Source organism: Prorops nasuta, unplaced genomic scaffold (genome assembly GCF_024137725.1).
Source record: "Prorops nasuta isolate Cenicafe-Biocafe unplaced genomic scaffold, Cenicafe_Pnas_1.2 PNAS00003, whole genome shotgun sequence".
Lineage (NCBI taxonomy): Eukaryota > Metazoa > Arthropoda > Insecta > Hymenoptera > Bethylidae > Prorops > Prorops nasuta.
In genome coordinates this window covers 10043043-10060125 of record NW_027116800.1, presented here as the reverse complement: position 1 = coordinate 10060125, position 17083 = coordinate 10043043, and the positions used below count along the sequence as shown (strand labels likewise).

The 17083-nt window shown below is 35.1% G+C and overlaps 1 protein-coding gene across 6 annotated transcripts; it reads left to right on the top strand.

Annotated features, from left to right (window-relative positions):
• The first annotated feature begins 44 nt into the window (after window positions 1-44).
• On the top strand, window positions 45-15993 carry FucTA (glycoprotein 3-alpha-L-fucosyltransferase A). Of its 6 annotated transcripts, none has more exons than XM_066747255.1 (8): window positions 45-415; window positions 9001-9244; window positions 9556-9645; window positions 10520-10711; window positions 10800-11021; window positions 11142-11330; window positions 11430-11665; window positions 11766-15993. In XM_066747255.1, the coding sequence occupies exons 2-8, from the start codon at window positions 9077-9079 to the stop codon at window positions 12100-12102; spliced, it is 1434 nt and encodes a 477-aa protein (XP_066603352.1). In that variant the 5' UTR covers window positions 45-415; window positions 9001-9076; the 3' UTR covers window positions 12103-15993. The 6 variants fall into 6 exon arrangements, with proteins under 6 accessions (XP_066603352.1, XP_066603353.1, XP_066603350.1 ...); XM_066747256.1 differs by having other exon boundaries at window positions 8998-9244; window positions 10526-10711; XM_066747253.1 differs by having other exon boundaries at window positions 46-415; window positions 8998-9244.
• The last annotated feature ends 1090 nt before the right edge of the window (window positions 15994-17083 follow it).

Here is a 17083-nt window from a genome sequence, read left to right as displayed (position 1 = left end):
GAGGAGGAGGAGGAGGAGGAGGAGGAGGAGAGGCGGAAGTATTGGTGCCCTTGCCCGGATGCGTTTGCGGGGCGCAGACGCGGCTCTTATGGATTTTCCAGGCGGTGAGGTTGGTGTGGAGGGGCCTTTGCTCCCATGCATCGGGGGAGAGGCGAAAGCGGTGCCTAAGCGAATATCGTTCGGGCTGGGCAGGCTTGCTCGCTCTCGTGCACTTGGTGACCTGGCCACCTCGGGGATGAGGCCTGCAAACTTCGTCTAGCCCACCTCGCTCAATTCCTTTAGCACCACGTGACCGTCTCCTGGACGACGTCCTGCAGTCTTTGCCAGAACCAAAGAAAACCGCTTCGCTGCGACCACGTGGTGCACCCTCGACCAACACACCCCCAAGAGAACTCTTAGCGGATCTTACTCCCATGTGAGTATTTGCAATCCTTCATTCCTACCGTCTTGTTCTTCCAAACACTCTCCATATTGCCCAATCAAAAATTTCATCTATTACAATATCCTCATCTACCTTTTCTTAGTCCTTCAGCCTCGCCACAGACAATTTATCCCAATTCCAATTGTATTTCTCTCTCTCTCTCTCTCTCGTAAACACACATTCATCACCTACACCTATTAAACCATTCAATCAACGTTCTTTTTTATGATCTTTAAATTCATATCTTGCACAGTTTTCTGTTAGACTTTGGTCTTTTTATTTTCTCAGACATCCATGATAAATAGCCCCAATAAACGCGTATAATACACTTTGTTTTTAAGGGTAGTAGTTTGGCGCGCGGTTTCCTTTTTTTTAATCGCTGTTATACTATTCGGCTTCAAGGTGATATTTAAGCAACTGTACTATTACAGATTTTTTTTCGATCAATCTTATTTGTTACACATTTGATAAAACTCATGCCCTTTTAATTACAACAATATTATCATATATATAATATATTATATGCAAATATTTATAGGTTCTTCCCATTATCAGATTTAAAATAATTTACACCTTCTACTTGGCGGGTCCTTAACTGAATTCGATAAATTAAATTGCTTGGTTTAAATTTAGCCATTTTTGTCCAATTTCTTTAATTTCTTCTTATTGTAGAAAATATTATATGCCTGGTTATACCGTCACTTATATATGCAAAAGTTCCCATAACAAAATTATCATAAATTTGGAGATAAATAATAATCATCAGTTAATTGCAAATGCTCCTAGATTCCCTGGGGGTTTACGTTACAACTGTAAGATAAAAGTAAAAGTAAAGTTTGCTTTTGAATATTATTGAAGAGCAAACAGTCCGAGTATATGAAGGTTAGCATGCCGGCATATAAATATGTGCTACACATAGATACACATATAACTCCATATAACGATTTTTATCGCATTCGTTTTGCAAATTAGACAGGGAGCTCATAAAATCTCATTATAATAGCTTCTCTTTCAATTCAATGTTTTACTTTTAAATTTTGTATCAATCATTTTTAATAAAAATTAATAAATTATTCATGGAAATCATCACATTTACAGTATACATATCATACCTATAGTATTAATATATCAATCAGCCGATAAAAATAAGTCGATAAATTCATAGAGGAGGTTGGACTTTTATCAAGAGTGATATTCCAAGTTTTCTGAAAGCAATGAATCATTGGAAAGTATGGAAGGGAACGGTAATATGAGAGGGAAGGTGGGGGGGGGGGGGTGTATAAAATTGCTGTTAACCTGTAGCAACGTGCTGCAGGGGTAGTGTGGTATGAATCAGCCCCTCTGACTTTTTACTATACTACCCTTCGGTAGGTATACCACTACTCGAATCCTTCGTCAAGAACATCCATTGACAGTCAGGCCAATACATAATGTAATATACTTTATATGTTATAATATTTATGTATACAATACAGTTCTGCAGCGTGAGGGTACTAATATTTTGATTCTTTTTTCCTTTAAACTTTGACTTTTCTCTCACAATATATTCACTTGAAGTAAAACACACGTATGTAATGCTAATTCTCTAAAGAGACCTGAGTGGACGTCATGCCCGTATTAAATGTATGTGTGTGAGTGTATTTCAAATAATCGTTTGATAAGACTAAAACAAAGGGAAACCTGTTTAACGCTACTTCTTTTCGTTCCTTCAAAAAGAATATATATTTCCTCGTTAATCTATTATAACTCTTCTGAAACAAATATAAGTATCTCCTTTTGGAAACAATAAAATGTTATTATAATTATATCCTATTATTTTTAAATAAATTAGTTTCAAAACAATATGTTTACCTACAAGGTGAACATGAAAAAGTTATTCCAGTAGACTCTAGAAGTATACTTTCTCGTAGAATAGATCACACTAAACTCATCTCACAAATGCATGGAATTTTATTTGTGGGTAGAAAAAGGAGGAATGTGAAAATGGGAGGATGTTCGTCGTTAAGTATTTCGATGGAAGGTTGATATATTTGTAATTGAGAATATCAAAAAAATGTGTCGAGAAAGAGAGAATAAGAATGCAAAAAGATATAAGAAATGTAAAAACTAAGTGCGTTATAGCTGCGGGAAAGATACGAGAGGCGATGAGACGCGTTATGGAGCGGAGTAATTCGAGAGTGATTCGATGGTACCAGGTGCATCCTACTAATTGGGGTTAGAGAGGGGGTGCATGGGGATGGGCGTGCAGATTTTTCTTATTCCACGGTGGGATATCGCAGATTGTCCGCTAATGTGTAGCAGTACAGTCTGGCCAGTTTGCTCTGGGACGACCGGGACGACCGGGACGACCTCGGAATAGACTCTCGTTTCTAGAGCGTCAATTGTGCATACACGCACAAGCACTGTCTATTGTCAGGAATGGTTGCACATAAAATCAGTGGACTCATCTCTGTATGATAACATTGTATCGGTTAACTTTCATTCGCTTAGTTCGCTTGGCTCGGTTCTACCGGATAAACGAACGCATAGACGCGTAACTATACAAGGTATTTAATTCACGTATAAGACGCCCCGGAGCATACGTATAAAACGATGCGTATCTTTTTAACCATGAGAGATATTTAATTTTTGCATAAGACCTTTTCGAAACCTGTTGTTATTTGCTTTGAAAAAGATCATATGAAAAAATGGAATGTCTCTTATAGTTAAAGAGATACGCCTCTTTTTGTACATATGCTGTGAGGCATGGCATCTTACGTGAGAAACTCTGTATATATAGCTGTACAGAAGCGATTTCTATTAAAATTCTCATAGGTTACCGACGCAATGAAAATAATTGAAGCTAAGTCATTTACCGTGAGCGTTATATAAATTTTTAATCCGTTTTTACACGCTAATCCCTCAAAATAATCCTACCGTTCGCTCGGGATTTAATCGGGGATCGTGATAATTAAAAATAGATTAATCTGATGGACCCTCATTGACATTAAGGCTATCGAAAAAAGGCAATATTTATTCTATATCGACAATTTATATATATTTAAATTAGGTCGGTTCGTCTGGTACGATTGAGTGTGACAACCTTTTGACACAAATCTTACGAATCTAGCGATCCAAGTCATATTAAAAGTTTAAATTTCCGATCGATGAATTCAATTTTGCTCATCTCGAGTCGAGTCGAGTCGGCCAACAACTTGATATGTTTTACCATAGTGTGCGTTCGTGTCACCGTGCCAAAATCATTGCTATCCAGAAATACTTGATTTCATTGAGGTAATCTGCTATGTATATAGAAGTTATATGTATACCATTCGAGAATATAATGTCCGAGGGAAATTTGTTACTGCTTTTTACGAATAAGTCCACATGCGTATACGCAATATATAGATAGAAAAGCCTCTAGTATTGTGCAAGAATTTCTTAGGTTTGATTATAAAATGTATATCATAAATAAATAACTTGACTTGTATAATTTGAAGATTATATTCTTACGACGATTATTTAAAAGCGATTACAGAGTGCTTTAAAACTTTTTCCATATCAGTGAGCATGTATTTCGTTAATCAAAAGGCTGCGGCAAGGGAAGTGATAAGAGCCGAGTAAGAAATAATCCTCGAAGCGTCCACAAAGGCACATTTGTTCTACATTAGAAAAGCTAATGAATATTTTATTTTCTAAATCAATTTGATCCGCGTGGTAAAATCACCTAAATAATTTGAATCACTTTATTTTTGTCCGACATATATCTGCAGTTATAGTTCCAGTTCCAATTTTCAGATAATGCATTCTGCCAGTTTACTGCTTCTGATCAAGTTATCGAAGAAATTACTATCTTTCAATTTTATACAAACTTACGTGCTCTCGGAAAATTCTAATGATACGTTATGATAAAATTAACTATGGTTGACCTACATTATAATTGTTAGCGAGAAGCTACGGTACCGGCAAACAAAGCATGTTCGATTTTTCGTAGCGACGCATATATATAGTTGGCTAATTAAAAACAATATTTATCAAGTAATAATCGAACATCTCGTGTTTCAAGAAAGACGAGAGTTTAAATCATTTGGTATTTCTATCTTTTTTAAGAATCTAAGAACATATAATAAACAAATACACGAGTCTTGATAACATTTATGGTAATAGTTAATAATAGCAAGTGAGTCTGAAACTACTGAACTTAAAAAGCATATGATAAGATAAAAACTATAAAGTTTTTCTATCTTTCATATACATAGAGCAATACATATTCTACATATATTTTTATCAATTTTGTCTTCTTCAAATCTCATTGAACATTCTTCAGGTCACTCTCATGTCCTTCAGCAACTTTAACATAGCAATGACGAGAATTTAATACTTTAAAGTTAAACAGAGTGTAAAAATAACTGAACAGTAGTATCTCCTTTGATGTAAGAACTTACTATATTCAATGATAAAGAGATAAAGCTTCATTTAATACGATTATGCTCTACTTGTTTGATCGATAACATTTTGATATTGATGCAATTAGTTGAGAAAACAATACAATTGATTAAATCGTGCATGCCATTTAAGAAACTGAAGGATAGTTAGAATAAATTTGAAAAATTGGACTGAAAATTCAATCGCTACGGAGCGGCACCGGCAGTTTTCCATAAATTCATATTATATACATACATATATATATATATATATATATGTATAAAAAAGTCATTGAAGCATTATACGTATTATATCAAATCGTATAATGTTTCTTTATATTATAATTTGTGTCACGTAGGTTTGAGCTACGCGTTTCAATATTTATTTGTTTCAAGAATTTATCTTCATATCTTTAGATTTAGCTGCTATTAGTTAAGTAAACTGGTTCTCTTTAACTACGCCCTAAGCAAACAAAGATGTTGGCTTAGTGCGTAAGAAAAATGTTTAACATTTTTCTCTACAACTTTGTATCGATGATTTTAAAATGTATGTAGACATGACACATCAAATCATAAAACCAAGTTAACTAAAACTAAAGAAGTAACGCTCTTTCCTCTCTTATTTTGCTTCACGTGTCTAATCTGTATAGTATATATATATGTATGTATATGTGTATACTTATTTCACTCATTAACTGTCGTTACATTCTACGTATACTCTTATAGTTATATTAAACTGAAAAAATATTTAGAGCTTGTGAGTTTTTGAAAAAGACCCTCGTCGCATTATGTACTGCGATTTTTGCTTAATTTTTGTCGAGTATTCTTAAATGCTAGCAGTAGCAAAAGATGAGCTGCTACAAGCGAAAAATTCGTTTTGTATTTCAAAGCTTTTTCAGTTTCTTGTCCACTGAGCTATTGGTTGGTCGTTTAGAGTCCCTCTGATATGTTTCGTCCTCTATGCATACCTACAAAGATAGGTTTAAAGATAAAGGCTGTAAAGTTGTTTTTGAGAAAACATTATTAATCTCACTATTTTCATGCACATTTGCTGCACAAAAGCTATAGAATCGCCACAACTATACCCCAACAAAGCTAATTAGAAAATGTAAATACTATTTAAAATAGAAAATTAGAGAAGTAAGTTGTTGGATAAGTTCAAAAGTATTTAATAAATGAAAAAAAAGGCAAGCTCTTTCTGTTATTATATTAACATTTTTCAAGCTGGTAGCTTCATGATAACATATATGAGGAAATAAATATATCCGGCTTTAGCTTTGATAAAGATTTACAGTGTGAAAAATAATTGTAACTATGGAACCAAGTTAAATGGATCTCAGGTGATAAGATAACAAACTTATTGGCAGTATTGGTGGTCAGTTATGCTTAGGTTGCTCAAGTGTGCACACGCTTTACACATTTAAGACGTGATTCAAATTACGTTTTCACTAACTTGCATTGTAAGTATAAATGTAATTTTTATGACCACGTCGACCACGATTATTTTTAACTCTTTTAATTGCTCTTTTGACAAATATATTAACTGCAAACTCAAAAACAAAATGCGGGAGAGTACGAAAGTATATGCATAATCGCCATAACCCAATTCAAAAATAAATTGAAGCACGTATGTAAACATGCAAATAAATTTAATTTAATTGTAGGTTGGAATTATTTTGTATTTGTGTTACAATTTATAATTGCTTATAATCACGCATGAATAATAGAAAGAGTGTGAAACGAGATTCATTACTGATACTGAATTATCTTTTTCGGATTGAAGCTATCGACGTGTTTATCAAAGGGGCGTGAGAATCGTTTATTGATAAAAAAATGATAGAAAAGTATTTCGGAGAAACCTATTTTATTTTCTAACAAGTACAACTCTCTCTTTATCCCTCTATTAAGTTTGAGTTCTTTATAGTTCAGTATTCCAGTTTAGAAACCTTTTGTTATTTTATTTATTTTTTTTTAATCTCACTATAGACATTTACTCAATCAGGAAAAGGGAAATATCTGGAATAAACCTCAATGTGAAGAGAACCGTGCTAATAACGACCATCAGAAAACTATTCAACGCGTAATAATAAATTTATTTACCGGTGGTTAAAGCGAGTGTTTCCTTTGAGCGTGTTATCTAATAATTAAAATGTGAAAGCATAAAATATATTCTATGATGAATCGTTTAAATAAAATCATTCTTGATTAAAATGTGCATATGTGTGTGCTGTACTAAAAAATATATAATCTCTCAAGGAGTGTTCTATTTTTTCATTATGAAAGAATCACAAGGGACAAAAAATAAAAGAAACACATTAGTAAAATTGGATTAAGATAAATGAGGCTGGTGGAATAATTCCGAGAGTATGTGAAATGGAAAACGTAAAAGCTTTCGCGTAAGGGCTTGCGGGATAGAATTCGTCACGTGACAGAATCAGAGTTTAACGGTGCAACTTCCGGTCCATTGGGAATATTAGTACCGAACGCGTTCAGCAATCTAACTGTACCTTTCAGCACCTGCTGCACTCAACACTTGGAAAATAGGAAGCGCTTGCTGCCGCGGATGCAGTTAATTAAGTCACTCTGCTCTTCGCGCGCACACAGACACATGTATGTGTATTTCATTCGTGTGAGAATCGTATAGATACTAAACTCGATTAATCAATTTTCAACTGGTGAGGAGAAAAGTCGAATCTCACCTTTGGAAATCTACCACTCCACTAGTCAATTGAACCTTGAAAACAAATGGGAAATATAAAACGATGAGTTATATAATTAAAAGTGAATAATTTTTAATAAAAAATAAAGGATGATGAACAGATCTATGTGATGCACAATATAAATAGGGGTACAGAGTCTTTTGAAACTCTGCTTCGTTGCCGTAATACTGTATTCGGCAGTTTGACAAAAATTGACATATTTACGTGAAAGATCTACGACTTGCGTAGAATTGATAAAAAAATTGTTTTAGAATTCTTTGATAAACTTAAAGTATCATAAAAATTGCGTGTAGCAGAGGTGAATTGGCAAAAATTGGCTCATTATCAGATATGATTTTATTATTATTTTCACATAGCGATTTTTGAAACGTTTGTTTTGTTTTCACGCTGGATAGTCGGAAACGATAGAAAGATGAAAGCGAACAAAGAAGAATCGTTGCATCACCGACTGTTAAATTGTTAGGGTCCCTGCAGTTGCATCGTTGATCTTTTCGAGTGAAAGGTGCAGTGGAAGGGGTGAAAGGGGACCAGGGGGTGGGGGACTCATTCCATTTGAATCCGCTTAATCCTTGCTTTACAAATGACCTTCAACCCGGCACTCTAGTAACGGAATACGATTGAATGGTCCGAAAGAGTAAAGGATCAGAGGATCAACACGAGTCTCTATCCAACCAATATACCTTCACCTGCACTTTCAATCGACACCATTCTGGATTTTCACCGTGCTCTTTTAATGACTGAAATACTTAAATATTATTCCTGTGATGTATCACTGGACCAGTTAAATTCTTTCCTCAAGCGAAAATCGTTGACTATATTTAAATATTTTCTTTATGATCATACACGCGAAGGCCAATATCGTAGCGTTTTTCTTTATCGAACTACTTCGTGACGCAGCGTTATTAAACACGTTACATGAAATATTCTTGAAAAAACTACCGCGTAGACACATGAAAAGGGGAAACTTGCACGTGTGCAAACTTTCTGCAGTGGATCGTGAAGATTTACCTGCGCGCGAGAATATTTACGGTAGAAGGTGTTGGAATTTTGTTGCCGTTAACCTACATCATTTTTAAGAGGAGTCGAGAGAGAGAGAGAGAGAGAGAGAGTGAATAAGGGTGAACGGTAGGGGAGAATCGTTAGCGGGCGAGTCACTTTGACTGTTGCGTGGCTGAGGTTTTTAGGGTGGCAGTTGGCAAATTGGCAATAGTCAGGCTTAGGTACTCTTTTCTTAAATAGAATAGTTGGATGAAAGGGCAAAGAGCTATAGGCTCTGTGTCCTCCTTCATTTTAGAATATATATAGTACGTCACTATTCGAAAGAACTCTGTACGTGTCTTAGGTACATGGCGAAATGTATACGCAGAAATTGAATTAGCATTTTCTTATATATAGAAAGGTGCTAAAAAAATGTTATTAATTGTAAAAAGTAAGCGATTGTTAATTTTTTCAGAAGATCCGGATGTCGTGGCGACGGCTGAGGGTTAAAATTCAAGGAAAATAAGGGTGAGTGGTGGGAGGTTTGAAACGGCATGGGTCTGCCGCGATTGTCCCTGAAGAGATGCTTCCTCTACGCATTCTGCCTGACGGGCACATTGTTGGTCTTGATGAACGTTCGACAAAAAGAATTTTGGCACTCGATGCGTCCATCGGAGCTAGCTCAACCGGACACGCTCCGACCTGCTGTCGATTCAACAAAGGTATTTTACCAAAAAGCATCCGCTATTGTAATTTTTCCCATAATTAACTGTCAAAAAGCGCGCGCGCTTTCTATGTTGAACACATCAGTAACCTTTCTCGAGTTTTTTTTATAAAAGCAGAAATAGAGAAAATTTTTTACTTTGTCCGAGATTGCACAGCGTGATGGAAAATCTTTTATCCATATTTTACTTTTTCTTTGCCGAGATCGATTAACTTGTGGTTGCCAGACCAGAAGCAAATGATTTTTCGACATTTACGCGTTTCTCGCTTGACGATTGACGGCTTCTAAATTGGCGAATTTCGCTCGTAGATGAAGCACGATTGGCCTGCAAAATCGAAGCGGCCGTCGGCGCAGGCTTTGCGCACTCTAGACAGAACGAAGGAAAAACTTCCGCTCGAGGTACGCTCCAAGTCACATGCAAAAAACTTCCGATTTGCTTGTTACCACGTACACTCTCGTGAAATAGCACATCGAACAGTGCACAATCAGCTTTTATCCAGCAGCCTCTGCCATTGTTGTCTTATCAATTATTACACGAGATAACCGAGAAATACATCAATAAATTTATCAATTTCCTTCTTCCACCGACAATTTTTTCTTTCTACTTTTATTTTACCCGTTCAATCTTTATATATATGTATATACAGTATTTTACCACAAAACTGCACACACGTCTCTTATATCCAACGATTTATATGTAAAACGAAATGGGCTTTCCAACTAAACTAAATTGATTGTTACATTTTTGTGAACAAAAAAATCATAGTTATGGAACCATATTTGAAATTTTGAATAAGTTAGCAAACAGGGAACTACGAGTGCTGAAAGAATGACCTAATGATTGTTGTATATTTATTTTACACCCAAGAATAAACAAAAATGACAATATCATCAGAATGATGAAAATGTTAAGAATATTTAGAATATTATGATAATATGGAAGGATTAAAGGGGATTAATTGCATAGGCTCCCGACATTAATTATATAATTGTGATTGACAAGCAATAATGATTGAGAATTATGGATGTAATGCTATATTTGATTGCACAAACGAAATGCTGTTACATCCATCGGATTGTTCGATGGACGCAATAGCTAATAGAATGATGACGATATTGCACTTTATATGCTGCTGATGATTTTGCCATTGAAATGTTTGTTAAGACACGATTAGATTAGATATATGAGAAAAATTGATCGATTGACAGTGTCGAATGATTAATTGTCTTTTTCTTTTGGTTTGCTCCTTTCTCGTTTGTTTTTTCACGAGAGACTCAGAATGTGACTGGTACGGTGAGCGTGGCGGAGAATTTGATCGACTCGGCAGACCCTTCGAAGAGGCCATGGTACCTGAAGGGTGGTACCAGGAGACCTTTTCCAGCTACAAGGTCTCGTCGTACCGGTCGAAGGCAGGCTCGACTGTGGCCGGAAGAAGACGCTTATGACGATAGGATCACCAATCAGGTAGAAATTAAACTTGCAATGTGCATGCCTGTCGATCGAGCTTGAAACACGTTGAAAATAACTAAAAAAAATTCACCATCGATTGCAGCTGATGTTTGTACCACCAGACTATAACCGGACCACCGAGCCACATCTGAAAAAGATTCTGGTCCCCCACAGTATGAACGAGGCCAAAAGTGGCCCTGACATTTTTTTCCAGCAACGCTGCCCCGTCAATACTTGCACGATTACCCGTGACAATGCCGCTGACGCAGATTTAATTATTTTCAAAGACTACGTGACTCACGTTGGTAGAAGAACGGCCAATCAGGTACTATGGTGATTCACAAGTTGACACGTACGGTAGCCAGTACGATTGACAGGAACTAAAAATTGAATTTTTTAGGAGAAATAGAGTGAGGCGATTTTTCAAGCATACAATATTTTTCAGGTGTGGATGCTGTATTTTTTAGAGTGCCCTTACCACACTCAGAGCGTGAAGAATGCTTTGGTGAATTGGACAGCCACGTATAGGCGGGATAGCGACATCGTGGCGCCGTATGAAAGGTGGCAATATTACGATCCCAGTGTCACTCAGATACAACAAACTTTTAATTATGCCGCTAACAAGACCAAAAAGGTGAGCGCGCGATCTCTGATGGAAAAGTTAATGCTTTGGAAGTTATTGCAAAGAGAGTCTTATTTTGTCGAGGGTGATCGATTTTCGATTTTTGGTCAGGTCGCTTGGTTCGTCTCCAACTGCCACCCACGAAATCAACGAATGCATTACGCCAAAGAGCTCTCGAAATACATACAAGTGGACATTTACGGTGCTTGCGGTACTCTCCGTTGTCCTCGCTCGCAAGCCCAAGCATGTTTCGAAATGCTCGACGCCGATTACAAGTTCTATTTGGCCTTCGAGAACTCCAATTGCAAGGATTACATCACTGAAAAGTTCTTCGTCAATGGGCTTGGGTAAGCTGTTCAATTTCAAAATCATCATTTACCATGGCATATAATTTCAATATACCTAAACTACTTCTATTCTCCTTCTTCTTATTTTTATCATTTTTAGACACAACGTTTTGCCTATTGTCATGGGTGCTCGTCCACGTGATTATGCTCGCAGTGCTCCTTATCGTTCTTACATCCACGTAGACGAGTTCGAATCGCCGAAGGAGCTAGCCGTGTACCTCCATAGGCTGGACAAAGATGACCAATTGTATAATTCGTACTTCCGTTGGAAGGGAACCGGAGAATTCATAAATACTTACTTTTGGTGTCGGGTATGCGCGATGTTGCACGATGAACATCCGCCGAAACATTACACTGACATTAACGAATGGTGGAGGGGCGATGGAATATGCACTATGAGTTCTTGGCGCGAAATCGAGAGCAGCAGGGATGCTTGAACAACTCCAAACCAATGATTGGTCAAACCTTCTTCGCGATAAGCTCTCGGCGAACTATAGCTATTCGATTCCACAAACGCGTGAGTGATTTGGAGATTTTTTTCTTATCAGTGGAAGGGGAATGCAGGTTCAAAGTGGGAGATTTAACAGTCTCTCTAAACCCGAGCAAACGATATTGGGTAAAATGTTGTGGTTGCCTGATGAAGATGAAGGAAAATGATGGAATCGTCGTGTTAGGATAGCAAGATTGTGAAATTCTTGGATAAGCATCGAGGAGCTTTGATTCGAAGCTCTCAAGATTTGCATAGCAGACGAATCATGGATTCGAAAGGCCTATATATGTAGAAAGCTTCTGAGATCATCGTCCCAACGTAATTACGGACAGTGAGAATCGGCGCGCGAGTACAGTGTGATTTTAGTTTATACGTATTAGTGATTGTTGAAGAGAATCTTGTTTGGAGATTGACGTTTTCACCGCGAGCCAACTTTAATTGTGCTTGAGCTTGCATCGCCATAACACTACTGAAAACCCTTTCTCCATTAAAAACTTACAAGTACTGACTAACCGAAGTTGAGCTTCCATAAAAATGTTCTGGTGTTGTTCGTTCATCGATACGAAGCTGAGAAAGATTGATTCTTCGTGCGTTATTCCTAAATGACTATTTTTCCACATTGAGGAAATGTTTCGTCTATATTTTCATTAGGCTTCCCTTTTAAAGTCTTTACCGCAGAAAATATTTCCATTATGCCATTTTTGATATTGATATTGCAAAAATTAACCAAACGAAAGTTAGAAAGTAGCATTAAAGATATATTTTTTCGACTAAGTGGATTATTTATGAAAAAGTTACATCTAAGAGCTGCTTCAGTATTGATGAACGCTTTGCTAGAATGTGTACTGTAAGGGACGTACAATTACTTATCGATAAGATGCGCGTTCATTAATAATTATTTCGAAGAATGGATGATGATACATTTTGAAAAGTCTAGTCGCGAAAATTTTAAACCCGATAAATAGTGGTAGTGTACTTGTGTATTGCTATTAAATCATTAAGTAATTTAAGTTTTTCGTCATTGGAATTGCACAGTAATCTTAGACACATTTGTCAAAATTCGTGTACTTATAAATTATAATATTATTTATTATAATAATTTAAGAAATTTTAACTTGTAGAAGATCGACCCGATTGTTTAACACTTGGTTATTTTTATAATTAAAACGTTTTTATATTTGTTAGTCGGTTTAATTTTGAGAAGCCTGACGTTATAGTTACGTTCGGTCAAAATAGGACTTTGGGAGCGCTGATTAAAATATGCGATACGATTGGCCAGTTTTAATAAATTTTGCCAAGTTCATCTAACGCAACCATTGCTGCAAAGCCTAAAAATAGGCTTCCGGTTCTCGAGAGGTTAATAGCACGCTACTTCATTCAATCACTAATTTATAAGTGTGAAATTAATACCGTTCGAAAAATTAGCGAAAGCCGTTAACAGAGAAGTGGTTGTAGGTTGTCGTAAAGGATGTAGCATAATCAAGACGGAACAGGTTTATTATACGATATAAAGCTATTGAAGAAGCGTGTTTTGTCATTACGACAATCCAGAGCAGTCTTAACGAATTATCTATAGAGTTCTTTACCAACAGTCTGCATATTTGCTTAAAGCACGAAGCTTTGCACGAATATTTTGAGAATTCCCTTTTTTTTTTTGAGGATTCTTATGTGCATTCGAATTTTTATATTCTTTAATTTATGAAATGTTATATTTTATAGTCTTCTGTAAAACTACATTTTATAGAAAGAGTTTAGCGGCATGTATCGCTAAAGAGAAAGCTCTTTTAAGAGTATTTCATGAAATACTCAAAATCAAACGCGTAGTTTTTATTTTTTGCCAATTGCACCAGTCACACGCAAACTACGATTTAGTAATCAGCGGATTTTTCGCTATTGATCAATTGTTACATTGTCATCAAAGAAACGCACAAGTCAAACGATATTTTAATTGGATAATAACAGTTTCCACTAAAAGCTAAACCATTTACTATATGTTCAAGTTTATCTGTACTGCAACTTTCATGAGTAACTCTGAATTGCTTGATAACGATCGCTTAAAATAGTTTAGCATTTAGAAATAATATCTGATTAAAGGTGATTAGATGATAGAGTGAAGAAATTAATTTCACAATTATTGACAATATTAGTAATCGGTGGATCAATGTTCATATCTAATTAAACGATTGTTTAAAAATACAAACGATATAAGCCTCGCTCTTAGCTAGAATAATTCATTTTATAAATGTTTCTTTATTCAAGATGAATTATTTATCAGAGTAATATATTTTTTTTTATGCACACTGTAGGAGATATTAATCATTCCTGGCATAAGTGGTGCTGTTACGTGATGTATTATTAGATAAAATACCACACACTCTCGTCAAACTGTTAATATAATAATGAATATTAACAGTTTTTAGGTTAAGCATTGTTTAACTGATGACTATTGAAGAAGTTAGCAGCGAAATGTGCATTTAAACTATTGTTTGTATTGTTTTGCTCTGATTTCTTCAATTACGGCGTTATAATTATTTCGGTGTTAAATGACTCACGAAAGTACAGGGAGTCATCGAAAAAACAATTCCTACTCAAAGACTGTTACATTGAATATTTTAAATTAATTAAAATACTATTATGGAAGACAATCAACGATTGCTCTTTTCTTTTTTGTTTTACATTTCTTGATTTTGTGACGCTTAAAATATAACTTCCTGTTTCGAGAGAAAAAAAAAAACAATGTAAATTGTTATTTCGGTAACTTTTCGTACTTATGACGCCGAAATTTGTAAATAAAATAGTCGTTATGGACGGTAGCTTGTACGATCTATACATGTGCGCGAGTTAGTAAATCGTTCATGATAACATACATTATAATGCAGAAGTCTTTTTCAATAACGTGACTCTACTAGTGTCAGTAGCTCAACTGTCCAGGATTAGCACATAAATTAAAAATACAATTGCAGCATCTTCGGGTAAATTAAAAGTATTAATTAAAGCCTATCCTGGTTTTGTGTGTGTGCGTGTGTGTGTGTGTGAAACGTTGTTTTTTCATTAAGAAACGTTTATTCCGTATAGAGTTTGCTGGTGTGAAACAGCGCTTTTACACATTCGAGCTACTGCATCGACAATGAAAATGTCATAAATCATTAATGTAAAATGCACAAATCAATCGTCATTATTTTAGAGAGCATTAAGATTTTTTCGTATAAACTATCTCATTTTTTGTCAAATGTCGTTCAAAGTTCAATATAGTATTAATTATAGTTAAGATTTGCAGCTATAGATAACCAATTTGCAAGTATAAGCGGGCAATTATACTCTCAAATAGCGACAATTTTGGTAGCTATTTCGATGTTATAAGTTTGCAGGTGTTGTAATGTACTTGATTAAGGAGAGACAAGGGAAAAGGCAAAAAAAAAAATAATTTCTCAAGTGTTAATTACCACGAAATTATAAAATCAGTATTGTATTAGACATTGAGCAAAGAACTGATGGTTAATTTATTTATACAATTGATTTTGTCGAAGCTTTTATCATTTTGCGTATATATACTGATTGTATGAATTCTTTTAATCTAAATGTTTAGATACTACAAGAAAAAGACACCAATTTAATCTTTTATAAATATCGATTTCCATTTGTATATGTGTATATACTTCAAGTGATGAAGATTTGTGATTATTGTTTTTGTTAAAATTATCATTCAACATTTTATTGGTATTATATACCAAAAACCATGTCGTATCTTGGGCAACGTATCTTTAAGTTTTATCGTACATGAATGTTGAGTTTTAGGTACTTGTACCTCTGTTTTATGAGCATTCCTAACCTTGGGAATAAAAATCAATATTATTCTTATCTGCTCTACTACTTTTTACTTCACACATCCCTCTCCAATATAAAATCTCGCATAAACTTTATACTTATACGAATTTTGCTGACTACACCAATAATTTTTCGTAAAATTCACAAAATGAGACCTAATTCTGATTTATCAGCTTTCTTTATTTGTTATTGGCCAATCAGCAATTTAAAATTTGTCAAAGCTACAAATTTATTTAAATATCGCCATACAGTAACAAGAGTTTAATACTCTTATTTTCAGTAAAACGAATTAACGTAGGATTTAAAAAAAGTAGGAAAAATTTATGTGAAAAAATGAATCTAGGGTGAATAGTAGTTTGAAGATTCATGGTGTTTAAAATAAATGCGAAATAAATCCTATTTTTGTAGCTCTGCTAAAGGAAAATGCAAGAATTGTAAACATTGATGAAGATATTCCTGAGGAAGCATATATGCCACCAATAACATCATTCTGCTAGGCAATACTCGTACGTACATTTAATATCAAATGTCTCCTAAGCTTGCAACGCTACTTTATTGTATATATATATATATATAGTATATTCATGAAAGTACATAATATACACGTATGCTCTAGTCCTTCAGCACGTAGCAGCAATGTTTTGTTACTGGGTTATCTGGGTCACAACGGGTCGCTGCATTTATTAAGGCATTCCAGAAACTTGAAATGATGAAGCTTTCAGGCACGAAGGATTAAGTGCTTCTTCGAGTGAAAATCGACCGATTGTGTCACAGAACCTTCCCCACCTGTTGGTCATACTATTAACTTTGTAATTTTGACAAATCTAACGCATTAATGTAACCCAAATGAAATTTTGTAATTTTAAAACAAGTCACATATAATTTAGTCTTTACACAAACAATAAAGCCAGAGCCATTTTATCATAAGTTTCTACTATTTTTTTCATCAGAATTTTCATAAAATGGCTGTTTCATATAAATTTCTTTTACAGTTTTTTTTTTTTTTTTTTTTTTTTTTTTTTTACTGAGGCTAGGAGTAAATTCGATTAACGGTATTGGTGCACGCAGACGAATACAAATTTCGACCTGGGACTGACTTTAAA